Source organism: Myxocyprinus asiaticus, chromosome 6 (assembly GCF_019703515.2).
Source record: "Myxocyprinus asiaticus isolate MX2 ecotype Aquarium Trade chromosome 6, UBuf_Myxa_2, whole genome shotgun sequence".
NCBI classification, from domain to species: domain Eukaryota; kingdom Metazoa; phylum Chordata; class Actinopteri; order Cypriniformes; family Catostomidae; genus Myxocyprinus; species Myxocyprinus asiaticus.
The window spans coordinates 32,071,840-32,086,879 of NC_059349.1; the positions used below are offsets into that span (position 1 = coordinate 32,071,840).

A 15,040-nucleotide genomic window follows, 5' to 3' on the forward strand; every position below is an offset into this window, starting at 1 on the left:
TTTTATGTTCTTAATTGTTTTTTTTTTTCTTAATCATTTTTATGTAAAGCATTTTGAATTGAATTGTGTATGAAATGTGCTATATAAATAAACTAGCCTTGTCTTGCCTTATGCCACAAATGCAGCCGACTGACCTTAACTTTCCTTTAAACCACTGCACAACCAGGAGCCATTATTAATGTCAGATCTGATGGAAGAAATAACTTGGAAACAGAACAAAATAATAACAAAACGGTGATTCTCCATTAGTTTATATAGCAGTTGCAACCTGGCATTAAAAAGGTTCACAATTCTCTCAAACACTTTGTCTAGCAACAGAAAAAAAGTTTTAATTACATATTCAATACAGGTTGTCTGATATGTCTACTTTTTCACAGATATTTTGCTTGTTCTCAGACATTTCACTATCAGTGGTACTGAAAGATATGCGAGTTTGGGTGTTAGATCCTGAATCCTTGCAACAATTATCTCTAAGTTTAAGATGATATGAAGGGAAGACCAGGGCTTGTTACTACACTTCATACGTTCCTAAAATCTGCCAGACTTGAGTTGTCAAGTTTCAAATCACATAAAAATTATAGGGTGGCATCAGTCTTCTCTGTTATCCTTTCAGTTCTACTCACTATAGAATTTTCGCCCATCTTCTTCAGCCAAGTAAAGGTAAGATGACCTGAGATATAAGGCATAGGTAATTACAACAAATTTTTTTTTAGGTGCATCTATATGCTTTGCAGGGATCAAAGACATATATTAGGGGGATTTCACTAAAGATATGAAACATTCAAACTGCTTTAATATAAGGTAGCAACATAGGCAAAACATGTCATTTTGACACCACAAGGAGTTAGAGTGAGCATACTGTAGTGTTAGCACCTTTTCAAGTCAAGATGAGAAGCTTTATTACATCTGTCCTCTCTGTGCCCTAAGCCCTGGTCTCGCCTGTTTTACAGAGCAACAACATGACAACAGGAGGTCAATGTTTGGATTAAAAATTAAGGTTGACAAAACCCTATGCCTTTTTTTTTTTTTTTTACTAGCAATTTTCCTTGCAATATTTCTGCATTAGGTGACATCCACATCTGCACATAAAAAGTATATATAGATTTGAATTTATATAATATATATCCATACTCTATTGACAGATTTATCTACGATGAGCTTAAGAACCACTGATTTCTGGAAGAAAAAAGCAGATTTTGCAAATGTCTATTTTACAACACGGCGTAAACTAATTGTACATCTTTGGAGGGAAAGTAACTCTCAAAGACCATACCCCTCCACTTTCAGAGTGAATGCTGTTGAAACATATAAAAAAAGCATTTACAAACGGGCGTCGATTGAACCGGTGACTTGGCGTTAAATGTAACTTCAAAGGCAGCTCTACAGCACCCCTCAGGTCAGGGATTACCACATTTGGCACATTTACAAAACTAAGCACAGATTACTCAATGGCTTGTGGAATGACCAGTTTTCATGTCAGTATGGTTAGAAAAAAAAGAGCTTGTCTAAATGTGCAGAGTGGAGAAAAAATTGACAGACAGGCCTGAAAATGTTCTTATTGTTGGTGGTAAAAATGTGTCCAGGCAGTGACGCTCTGTCGTCAAGTATTTTTAGAAAAAAGAAGGAAAAATGACAATAGAGCAAACTACACCTTTAAATTATATCTTTTCTGCTGCACATCTTACCCACAGAAGAGAATGCTGGAGTTGAGTGTGTATTTCCGTTTCTCTTTTAAAATACAGGAAAATAAAATGACTTTGAGCCACATGGGAAGACAGTAGTCTTTGCGTAATATACACAATGCACCTTGTATCTACATCTGTAATATACAACAAGTACTTTACACCAAAGAAGTTAAAAAGGAGGTACAAAAAACAAGCAAATTAAAGAAAATTAAAAAAAAACACAAAAGAAAAATATATAAAGGCTAAGAGTGAGAGAGCACTCCATAAAAAGCATGGTTTCACATAAAGAAATGTCATAAAATGTGTGAAAACTACTTCCTTTGCTTGTGTTGAATGTTGTTTTCTTGTGCTTCACATAAATGTCCCATCTCTGCACCACATATTTACTGCTTTCCCATTTACATTTAGATTCTCTCCACTGCTTTGAAAAAAGCATCAAAGTTCTAGTGGTCCGTTCAGAAAAAACACTCCTTGAGCTCCTTGGAAATCCCTTCCCTAAAATCTTCTCTCTTTCCAGCACTTTGCTAACTTTGCTCACGGGCTGAGTGGCAGCCAACTGTGGTGCAAGCACTGAACCAAACTGAAGGTATATGTGTGTGAGATGTCTACTAGAGTTCATGCACATGCCGGGCTGGCCTCTGTGAATTGTGTTCATAGATCAGCCTCCAGCCTGCATTTATGCCTCTACACCCAGGAGTCCGGTGAGGCAGGGTAGTGGCTCGTCTCGTAGTTGAGTTCACTATAAGGGCGGGACGCTGAATAAAAGTCCACGTAGTTCCCTGTGGACTTCAGTCCCAGGTGCATGATGCCATCGCTGGGGGGTGGGGGGTGTTTATGCGCTTGATCATCATAGTATGTCTCCTCAAAGTTGGCTCCTGGGGGAGTTTGGAAGGGAGGGTAGGCCTCTGGAGGGTTGCCTTGAGCGGAGACCTGTCAGAAACAATGCCGCTTTAGGAAAGTGACATCATTCAGCTACATGCTTGTTCAAAAACAGAAAGCAAATTTACAATCCAATCAAGAACATCCCCTTTTTTTTTTTTTTTTTGTAATAAATTAAAAAAGCAACAATTGCACTGCAAAATATCATTTTCCAAAGTATTTTTGTCTTGTTGTCCGATACAAATATTTAAATATCCTTAAAATAAGTTCACTTTACCTGAGAAGCAAAATTGCAAAATATATTAAGGCTTATTTTCAGAGAATGTATCTTGAGTTAAGTTTAATTTCTTATACCACTGGCAAAACTGGCTTTAGCGAAATGTAATGATGTTTCATGCCAATGGGGTAAAAAGTAAACTTAAGATATCTTACACAATTTTGTTTCCCAAGTAAATGTATCTTGTTTTAAGGATGTCTTTTTAGACTCACTACCTTTTACATAACCTAAACAGTGCAAAAATCCTTTTTATCACTATTTTTGCCTTGTTTTCCAGTACAAAATCTACAAGTCATTAAAACAAGATACATTTCCTAAAGAAACGGAGGGGCAAGTCAACATTAATTTTTCTGCTAATCAATATTAAGCCACAGATTCAGTTGAGCTTAATTTGTACTGAACCTGGAATATTCCTTTAATTCAAGATATATTTTTTGAAAACAAGTCTTATCTTACACAATTTTGTTTCTCAAGTAAATTTATCTTGTTTTAAGGATATGTGGTACTGAAAAACAAGGCAAAAATAATGTTTATGTAAAAGGTAGTAATCTAAAAAGACATCCTTAAAACAAGATACATTGTGTAAAATAAAATATATCTTGAATTAAGATTATTTTTCTAATCCCATTGGCAATTTTTTAAACCTCACTGAATTTAGTTAGATCTATGCTTAAAATTTTTTACAATTAAATAAAACAATTTGTCAGTGGGGTAAGAAAAACAAATTTAATTTAAGATATATTCTCTAAAAATAATCTTATTAGCTCACACAATTTTGGTTTTCAAGTAAATGTGTCTTGTTTTAAGGATGTCGATTCTGTATCGAAAAAAACAAAAAAAAAAACAAGGCAAAAATATCTATAAAAATGATTTTTGCAGTGTTTAGGTTATGTAAAAGTTAATCTAAAAAGGTAGTAAAACCAGAGACAAACGTTATACTTATATATTTAGGAAACTAATAAAAGGTCATTTAAAATATATTTTGAGAAATAAGAATAGCAATATAGCTACAAATAACAACTCTAATGTGATAAACTCACCTGGTTATGTTTGATGTCATCACCAGGAGACATGTAAGCACCTCGGAACAGCGTAGATGTTCCACTGGAGATCTGAGCTGCAGAGGGAGTGAATTATGAAGATTCACAGGGGACTGGTAGGTGCATTTACTCATTCTATAGGTTTGTTTGTTAAGAACAGAAAATGTCTGACTGCAACAGATGTGCAGACACATCAAGTTCATGACTTCTGCTGAGATAAAGGATTGCAATTTTACATAAAGATGCAAGAGTGAGATATCAGACACCTTTCTGTGGAATAAAAAGATAAGAGCTTAGAGCTGAAACAACATCAGTGTTACTAGGTTACTGCAAACTGCAGCACTCAGAGGTAATTCATTACCTTTGTTTATGCTATATTTGATGGCCTGTCTAAAAATCTGTGTCGATTCTGTCAGCCATTTCACAGCAGTTATATGAAACTTTTGGGCCTCATGTATTCAGATAGAAGACAAAGGCAGGCCTAACACAGTCGTAAAACCTAACTGAGGCCCACACACTCCTTCATAAATCTTACTGATATAAACCGTGCCAAAATCAAACAAAGGGAGTCCAAAACAGAGAACAAATCCCATGAAGCCTTGCTCACTAAAGGATCGAACTCTCAACTCCTATTGGATGAGGCACACGACAGAACGCCCCTCAACCATGACATCATCAGGAGTAGAAATACCTCTGAGATGCTTCCGGGATTTGCTTCTAGCAACTTTGCTCATCGCTGCTCTCAGGTGTAGCCTCGTGGCACAAGGAAGTCACGTACGACTTGAAAATGTGGCCATACAATCTCCATCTCGCTGGATGAGTTGAGATCACTCTGTGTTCTACCAAACACTCTAACGGATCTGAAAGAGATCGCCGAGCAATCCGCATCTTCATCCGTTTGCCTGCAGAAGTGAAGAGAAAAAAGATTTCTCTTCCCTCTTCAATCAAGTCGACGTTGCTGATTTCTCCGCCAGTCCGCCAGGAAACGGCCTCCCGTCATTACCCAAGCCTCGAGGAACCGAGTTGGAGTTAAAGGACGGATGAACACACATTTGTCTGCGTCCTCATATGATTCAAGTAAGAGGTTTACGTGTGGGCAGAGATAGAATATTATATGTGTTATTCTTGTGTATCAAGGTTATTGCTTGTACAGTTTACGGACCGCCGAGTCCGCTCATTGCTGCTAATAATACTCAAGTTATTACTGTAATGTACTGTTATCACGAATGAGATCTACTGTGTTGTAGTCCAACCACATTGGACTGTTGTGTATTTCCGCCATTGCAGGTGAGACCGGCAAACTGAGTTTATCCATTAAAGAACCAAAGACCGCGGGACGGTTTACGAGCCGTCCACCACGTCTCTGAGTGATAAACTAACAGCTGCTTTCTCTCCCACGATCGCGAAACCGGCTTTAGTGCCGCCACTTTACTCTCTCTCTCTCGTACTAACCACACACACACACACACACACGCGCGACCACATCTCAGAGGTATTTCTACTCCTGATGACGTCATGGTTGAGGGGCGTTCTGTTGTGTGCCTCATCCAATAGGAGTTGAGAGTTCGATCCTTTAGTGAGCAAGGCTTCATGGGATTTGTTCTCTGTTTTGGACTCCCTTTGTTTGATTTTGGCACGGTTTTTATCAGTAAGATTTATGACGGAGTGTGTGGGCCTCAGTTAGATTTTACGACTGTGTTAGGCCTGCCTTTGTCTTCTATCTGAATACATGAGGCCCAAAAGTTTCATATAACTGCTGTGAAATGGCTGACAGAATCGACACTGATTTTTAGACAGGCCATCAAATATAGCATAAACAAAGGTAATGAATTACCTCTGAGTGCTGCAGTTTGCAGTAACCACACACACCCCTCACAAACATTCTCGCACACATTTTGGCTTGTAGATAACTTTGTGATAAAGCTTAGCTTTGTCCCTAAGTTATCGTACAAGCAGAGACACGCGGTAAACGGGCAGACGCCATTGACTGGTTTCTCTCCGCCCACATTCGCAGCCATATTCTCTGGCCGGAAATCTCACGTGACGTACTCTCCATGAGATTCACGTCCGCCATTTTGTGAGCGTCCCTCCTTACACACACACCCACCCATTCTTTCTCACACACACACACACCTTCCTCTCATGTGTTATAGGATTATTTTGGTTACCATATCTAATCATGTCACTGTATAGTTTGTAGTTGTAAGTCAGAAGTTTATTGTTTATTTATTGTATTGATTATTAATTGATATTACTGCATAAATACATTTTGTTATATTTCAAAGAGAAGTGTTTTGGTTTGTTTTGCATACACCAGTGTCAAATGCTGACAGGGGATGTCAGTGCTCGGATTCATGCCTTCGTCGTTTCTTTTCGAAAATCGATATTCTTCGAATGTCGATTTTCCTAAGAGAACAATCTAATATTGAGACTGTTATACTATCTGGTTATTAGTCCCTGATTCCAGGGTGGTGCCCCGGTGATATTAATCCTTATTAATATTCTATTGATTTTTGATAATTATCTTTGATTGTTGAATTTGAAGGATCAATAAGCTAGTGTTAATTTTAATCAATGTTTCATCGATGTTAATAATTAATGATTATCTTTGATAATTGTTGATTTAAAGGATTAAAAAAAGCTAACATTGATTCTCATCACTGTTCTATTGATTTTAATAATTAATAATTATCTTTGATAATTATTAATTATTGCTAATAACCAAACCCGCTCATGAACTGGGCGCACTACATTTAATGGTGCGCCGTGTGAGGTTTTATTGAGTTAGATTATATTATTTAATTTAAATATTAATTAATAACTAAAGAAATAATTATTAATTATTTCTGATAGTAACACTGATCTAAACAACCAGTAGAACCTACAAAACTGTTAAACTCCAACTGGAGGACACTGAACTGCAGACTTACCTGCCATGGCGTCTTTTCTGGAGGTGTGCTCACCCTTGTCTCCATGGTAACCAGAATTCGTTCCAGTTGACTCATAATCTATATTCCTCTCCTTCAAGCTCATCATTTCTCGAGGGGAGGTGGGGGCACTTGCTAAAAAAACACAATAGGCCAGCCAATAATTAGTTGGGATTTTTTTTTTTTTCTGGCAAATACGTCCTGTTAATTCTTGACACATCTGAAAGTTCAATGAGATCTCACACATCAAGGGATCTTTTATTTTACATTAAAAAAAAAAAATAATAATAATAATAAAAATTCATTTAAAACTAATTAAGTGTAATGAGGCAATGCTCTTTTTGCTTTTTGAGGCAAACAGGTATCAGTGCTCTTTCTACTTGCTAAATGGAATTGGCCAGGTATGGATTGGTTTTGTCTGGGGTTTGTACTCCTTACTGCAACAATAATTTATTTCACCTTTTTGCCAGTTTTGTGTTCTGCAAAGCTTTTGGTAGCTATCATGAAATGTGATTCGAAAATACGAGGTATTTAACAAAAAATATCAGGTGATGAGGACATATGAAGGTAACACTTTACAATAGCTTTAATTAAAGGATTAGTTCACTAAAAAATTTAAATTCTGTCATCATTTACTCATCTTTATGTCATTTCAAATCTGTATGACTTTCATCCGAGAAATATACACAGATCGGCCACAACATTAAAACCACCTGCCTAATATCATGTAGGTCCCCCTCGTGCTGCCAAAACAACTCTGACCCGTCAAGGCATGGACTCCACAAGACCTCTGAAGGTGTCCTGTGGTATCTGGCACCAAGACGTTAACAGCAGATCCTTTAAGTCCTGTAAGTTGTGAGGTGGGGCCTCCATGGCCTTGTTGGTCCAGCACATCCCATAGATGCTCAATCGGATTGAGATCTAGGGGAATTTGGAGGCCAAGTCAACACCTTGAAGTCTTTTTCATGTTCCTCAAACCATTCCTGAACAATTTTTGCAGTGTGGCAGAGCACATTATTCTGCTGAAAGAGGCCACAGCCATCAGGGAATACTGTTGCCATGGAGCGTACATGGTCTGCAACAATCTTTGGGTAGGTGGTACGTGTCAAAGTAACATCCACATGAATGCCAGGACCCAAGGTTTCTCAGCAGAACATTGCCCAGAGCATCACACTCTGACCGGTCTACGGCTAAGCAGCCGCATACGTAGCAAGCTGCGATGCACTGTGTATTCTGATGCCTTTTTATCATGGCCAGCATTAAGTTTTTCATCAATCTGTCCTACAGTAGCTCTTCTGTGGGATCGGACCAGACGGGCTAGCCTTCGCTCCCCACGCGCATCAATGAGCCTTGGGCGCCCATGACCCTGTCGCCGGTTCACCGGTTGTCCTTCCTTGGACCACTTTTGGTAGGTACTAACCACTGCATACCGGGAACACCCCACAACACCTGCTGTTTTGGAGATGCTCTGACCCAGTCGTCTAGCTATCACAAATTCTCCCTTGTCAAAGTCGCTCAGATCATTACGCTTGCCCATTTTTCCTGCTTCCAACACATGAAATTCAAGAACTGACTGTTCACTTGCTGCCTAATATCTCCCACCCCTTGACAGGTGCCATAGTAACAAGATAATAAATGTAATTCACTTCACCTGTCAGTGGTTTTAATGTTGTGGCTGATCAGTGTATGTTGGGCAGAATGTTAGGGACTGATAACCTCAGTCACCTTTACTTTTTATTTTAAGGGAAAGAGCAATCTCAACATTCTTTAAAATTTCGGCAAGTGTTCCGTGGCAGAAAGAATGATGACAGGATTTAAATTTTTTAGATTAATTTAATTTATTCCTTTTAATAAGTAACTTATAAACATTATGCTTAACAATAGTTCATTTACATTCAATTTAATTAAGCAATAAAGTACGAGAGGCCGTGGAATAGGCTAAATGTTGCTATTATTTACATTTAAGCATGACAAGTAGCTTATTGCATTTTTGTTTATATAAAATGTTTACTACATAATAAAAATAATTAATGTCATTAAAACTTTATTTTATTAAGCAAATTCCTGAAGTGCCATCCTTCAATTAGAATACAGTCCCTGATATGTAAACCTACCTAGTGCCTCTATGGGTGCTGCACATGTCTATTAATGTTGTTAATAAAAGTTTATTATAACGCATACCCATAGCAATATACAAATTAATTTTCCACTAAATATTTATTTGCACATGAACCAAAATCTTCAGTTGCAAGATGCAATAAACTACCGGTATTTTAAAACATGAGACTTCATTCAATGAGAAAGAGTTACTTGTGGGCCATCATTTTTAATTATCTGGATTTTCAGTATCTGGTCTCTTTCAGTATCTACCTTTGCACCTGCTCTTTTTAGTGTGGCTTCATGAATTTGTCAGCTGGCACACAGTCTCCAGCCCTGATTGGCCATTTACTTGCGAATGTACTAATTTTCACAATAATGATCTGAGACTTACAACTAGCAAAATTGGTGAGAAAGGTGTGAATTCCCATTAGGGATAGTTCCCTACCACTCCCTATCAAGTAGCAGTCAGAACCAATATGCTCCGCCCCCCCCCCCCCCCCCCCCATTGAAATGTGAGGACATTATCAGCAGATTTATCCTTTTTGAATGTATGATGCAAAATAATGTAAAAGCAAGATGAAAATATTATCTGTTCTAATTAGACATTATGCAGATATACAACATTAATTTCTATCCTTAGCCAAACACTTTGTTAGACTAAAGCTGATTCTAGAGTGCAAAGATAGCATTCTTGGCATTTAAAAAAAAAAAAAAAGACATAGCACTATTAAATGTAAAATAAGTGGATAGCAGGATCAATAACAGTTCATAATGTTCCTGTTGCTGATGGCACACTGCACGAGTGTTTGTAGCTTGCTAGCCTACTTAGCATTGCTTATTCTTATTCTTATACGTTCATTGTTTTATCCTTTGCCATTTTACCGCGTGCTTCAAGTTTTTCCACTTTTCTACTGTTTCATCTGTGTGTATTTTACTGTGCACCCATTTCTCTCATTTGTTTCTTTATTTTTTTCCGCTTGTCTACATCACGCGTCTCGACTACATGCATTCGTTTTCTCCACTGTGTTTTACATTGATTATTGCATCAGTCTCAAACATCTGCTGATTAGGAACCACATAGATCTCAAACCCTCGCTGCTCAAGAACAACAACAACAACAACAACAACAACAAACAATTGTGGTAAGTCATGGCATATAGTAAACATGTTTACTATAGCTTCTTCCATCAGCAGTAAGGGATTCACATGTGATAAATGTAAGGAATTAGTCAGGCTGACGGAGCAGGTTAATGAGCTAGAGACACACATCCGAACGCTAGTGGCGGTCAGAGAAAGAGAAGCTGGTAGATCCTGTTTCGGATGCTGGTAGTACAGTGAGTAACAAACACACTTTGGTTCCAGCTGAAGAGCCCCCGCAGCAGGGCATTTGGGTGACATCTCAGAGGCATACTCGCTCTCAAAGCCACACCACTCTCCCATTCCTGTTAAGGTTTCCAATCGATTCTCCCCACTCAGTGATGCACCCACTGAGAATCATGTTGAAAGAGCCCTAATAATTGGTGATTCTATTGTAAGGAACATGGAAATAGAGACTCCAGTCACTATTGTTAAATGCATTTCGGGTGCCAGAGCGTCTGACATCAGATCAAGTTTACAAGTGCTGGCTAATGCTAAATGTAGATTTTCTAAAATTGTTATTCATGTCGGCACTAATGATGTTCGGCTTTGACAGTCGGAGATCACTAGAGATAATGTTAAAGATGTGTGTTAACTTGCAAAAACAATGTCAGACACTGTAATATGCTCTGGCCCCCTCCCTGCTCGTTGTGGTGATGAGGTTTATAGTAGATTAGCATCACTGAATGACTGGATGTCTAAGTGGTGTCCAGAAAATAGCATAGGATAGACAATTGGAAGAGTTTTTGGGGTAGACCTGACCTGCTAAAGAGAAACGGACTCCATCCCTCCAGAGAAGGTGCTGCTCTCCTCTCTAGTAATTTGGCTCATAGTCTTAATAATGATAGTATTTGACTAACTGGGGCCCAGGTCAGGAAGCAGACAAAGTGGTTAGCCGAACGTCTGCTAGCTGCCTTGAGATGTCACACAGGTCACATAAACTACAACACATAGAGACTGTATCACCTAGATATCACATAGAGACTGTGTCTGTTCCCCAAACTACCAAACACAGAACTCTCACTAAATCATTTAGAATTGTTTTTTTTAAAGTCAAACTTTAAAACAAACAAACAAACAAAAAAAACAACAACAACACAAATTTGAAGATAAACATCATATAAAGGTAGGGCTACTAAACATTAGATCTCTTTCTACCAAAACACTAATTGTAAATGAATTTATTACAGATCATAGTTTGGATGCATTCTGTTTGACTGAAACCTGGCTTAAACCAGATGAATATATAAGTTTAAATGAATCTACTCCCCCAGTTTATTGTTATAAACATGAGCCTCATCTGAAGGGTTGAGGAGGAGGTGTAGCTACAATTTACAGTGACGTTTTTGGTGTTACTCAGAGGACAGGATATAAGTTTAAGTCTTTTGAACTAATAATGCTTAATATGACTCAGTCAGATATAAATAAAAAAATCTCGTCTTTTGCCCTTGCTACAGTATATAGATCACCCAGACTTTACTCTGGTTTTCTTGGTAAATTTGCAAATTTTCTATCAGATCTAGTAGTTAATGTAGATAGAGCTTTAATTGTTGGTGACTTCAAAATTCACATAGATAATGAAAATGACACATTGGGATTAGCATTTATCAATATTCTCAACTCTCTTGGAGTCAGACAAAATGTGACAGAACCAACTCATCGCCATAATCATACACTAGATTTAATTCTGTCATATGGAGTTGATGTTGATACTATAGAAATTCTACCACAGAGTGATGACATCTCAGATCATTACCTCATCTCTTGTTTGTTGCGATCAGCTAATGTCACTCAACCTACACCACGTTATCGTTCAGGTAGAACTATTCTTTCGACCACTAAAGACAGCTTCACTAATAATCTTCCAGAATTGTCTCACATACTCAGTCTAGAATAACTTGATGTAATAAGAAAATATAAATACAGTCTTCTCTAGCACTCTTGATAGTGTCATCCCCCTTCGATTAAAGAAAATTAAAGAAAAAGACTTGCACCTTGGTACAATGATCACACTCATGCTCTCAAGACAGCAGCTCGGAAAATGGAGCGCAAATGGAAGAATACAAAATTAGAGGTATTTCACGGTGCATGGAAGGATAGTGTCTGTAGCTACAGACAGACACTAAAAGCTGCCAGGTCAGCATATTTTAGTAAATTCATAGAAAATAACCACAACAATCCTAGGTGTTTATTCAGTACTGTGGCTAAATTGGTTAGGAATAAAGCATCGACTGAACCAGATATTCCGTTGCAGCACAAAAGTAATGACTTCATAAATTTCTTTACTGATAAAATTCAAATAATCAGAAATAAAATTGGAACTATGCAATCAAATGTCACAGCACCTCAGAAAACAGTGTCTCATAATTTTGCTCACGACCAACTTCAATCCTTTGCTATCATAGCTCATGAAGAGCTAACAAAACTTATCAAAAAATCAAAAGCCACAACATGTATGTTTGATCCAATACCAACTAAGCTATTAAAATAGGTATTCCCAGTAATCTCAGAACCTCTTCTTAATATAATTAACTCCTCGCTGTAAATAGGAACAAAGCATCTTCTTTACACTAAGTGCAAATAGTGGCAGATACTATTTGCACTCCTAATTCAATACTAACATACCATACAGTATCACTGCAGCATGTTCATTGTGTTTATTTAGAGTCCCACAGACACCCTACACCAACCCTTACCCCTAAACCTGACCCTAACCTTCTCTTACAAAAATTAACCATGATTTTTACTATATTAACTATGGTATCAACATGGTATTTTGTAGTAAACTCATAGTAACCACAACATTTAACATGGTTACTTTATAAACAACACCATATTATTGTAGTAAAACCATGGTTAATTGCATTAAAACTATGGCATCTGCCAAAAAACATGATTACAACAATATTACTATAGTAAAACCATGGTTAACTCCCTGACTGTCACTGTGACCAAATCACTGCGAGGACATCAACCTTTATATTAATTTGTATTTATTATAATAAGTAGTATTGAAGGAAATATTAAGAGTGGAGACAGGAAACAGGATTGGAAAAAGTGGGACAAAAGGGGGAATTGAACCCGGGTCATCTGCATGAAAAAAAGCACATCCACACTGTCTTTATTCACTACGTCATTTCAGCAACCCTTTGGGAAGCAGTTTGTCTTCAATTTCCGAGTTTCCACCAGACTATTTGAGCTGCGCTGTGTGGAAGGTACTATTTACACCTCATGCTATTAATTCATTTATTATTTTGTTTTTGCGTTCTTGCGTTCTTTTTTTTTTTTTTTTTTTTACCTTGAAAGCCCCTGGTCACTTTAAACAGTTGTTGTATGGCATAGCTGTGTAATGATTTTTCAAAAATCCCTGTTCCACAGGGAAAAAATAAAAGCATATAGGTTTGGATTGACATGAGGATGAGTAAATTATGACAGAATTGTCATTTATGGATGAACCGTTCCTTTAAAGCAAACTTTGTCATCTGAAACATAACTAGAGAACAGACAGTGCCTGCTAAACAAAGCCTGGTTTAATTAAGCAGAACAAACTCTTCTGTAGCACTTTGTAATTAGGATATGCATAGCACCCTGGCACACAGTACAGTTTTTCTGCATTCTCTGAAACGATCAAATATCAGTATGTACCCTGATCATCACCTCACATGTTCCTTCTTTGATCACATACTGGCATAAATAAACCACACTTGTACTTGTGTCAATGTACTTTTAGAGATTAGAGGAGAATTATACCTATAATATACTTCTCAGGAAGAGATAAAGATGCTGATGTTAATAGAGCGCTAAAGAAATGTCAATAGTATCACCTGCTGCCAAAATGGAGTAGCAAGGAGCAGCTCTCACCTGATCGATTATTGGGCGAGGTCCGGACAGGAGAGATAGATGGAGTGCGAGAGGAGGAATAAGGTCGTTGTCTGTCTCTCTCGATTGTAGATGAAGAGCCAACAAAGTGATACTGAGAATAGCCGTCCTGTCATAAAAAAAAGACCTCAGTCAATAGAGAAGCATGTAAGGCACGGCTGAATGACGAATAACAACAGTAGCTAATGTGATGTGGCAATGAATTGTAAAACCTCACTCATCAAAACTTTCTGTTTATGAGTATGGCGAATTAGGGCAATGTTTCATAACTTTGTTCATCTTGGGTAACTTACAAAGAGAGACATATATAATCAATTTAAATTGAAATAAGTTTAAAGAACTTGATTAGACAAACATTTATTGGCCCTCTCTGGTCATCCAATTCTGTATAATACTTAAACAAGCAGTATGAGAGACAGAAAGTTTGGTCTAAATGGCTGTAAATGTACAATAGATGTGAGAATGGTGAGGTGTTTTCTGAATGCACCACCTTCTTATAGAGGCTTCGCAAATCTCTGTACTGCCACATGCTGTTCAGGACTTGAGATGCTGCTTTCACCACCTTTGACGTGTGTCTGCAGAGAAACATAGAGGGAGAAAATGAATATAATACGCAGCCCTGTCTGCAATAATGTTAGCAATATAAATAGTGAATGTTCTGTTTCTAATCCATTTCTGGTGCTGCTTACATAATGGATTGCTTCATAATTCAAAAGAGTTTTGCTAAGTTTGCAAACTTAGATAATAAAACCCCACAGTGCAAAGTGGAAACTAGAAAACATACCATCTCAGCTATATAAATAAATACTGTTGGCACTCATCTGCTGACTAGATGTAGACCGTAAATCTCCCTTTCAATTTTGTCTTTCGCACAGTTTGTGCAGTTTTTACTAATGCGATAAACTCTTAATACAAAATAAACTCTAAAGGGTACCATAGATTCTATAACATCTAAATGCCTATGAAATAAGTGGGTGAATGTCTATAAATATCAAATAATTTAAATAATGTTAATCATAACAACTAAAAAGAAACAAGTTGTCTTGTAATACAAAGTAAAAAAAAAAAAAAAAGGATAAAAAAGCTTTTGAAAATAAAACACAAAATGTTACATTA

At 37.3% G+C, this 15,040-nt stretch overlaps 1 protein-coding gene across 6 annotated transcripts in view; it reads right to left on the reverse strand.

Annotated features, from left to right (window-relative positions):
- Positions 1 to 235: 235 nt before the first annotated feature.
- LOC127443090 (catenin delta-2-like) overlaps positions 236 to 15,040 on the reverse strand; it is a 138,941-nt gene continuing 124,136 nt past the window's right edge. For all 6 annotated transcript variants that reach the window (XM_051701590.1, XM_051701588.1, XM_051701592.1 and 3 more), the window contains 5 exons: positions 14,415 to 14,499; positions 13,907 to 14,033; positions 6,812 to 6,943; positions 3,882 to 3,958; positions 236 to 2,615 (listed from right to left, as the gene is read on the reverse strand). In XM_051701590.1, the coding sequence (XP_051557550.1) occupies positions 2,370 to 2,615; positions 3,882 to 3,958; positions 6,812 to 6,943; positions 13,907 to 14,033; positions 14,415 to 14,499 (667 nt within the window). In that variant the 3' untranslated portion in view covers positions 236 to 2,369. The remainder of the gene's footprint in view (positions 2,616 to 3,881; positions 3,959 to 6,811; positions 6,944 to 13,906; positions 14,034 to 14,414; positions 14,500 to 15,040) is intronic.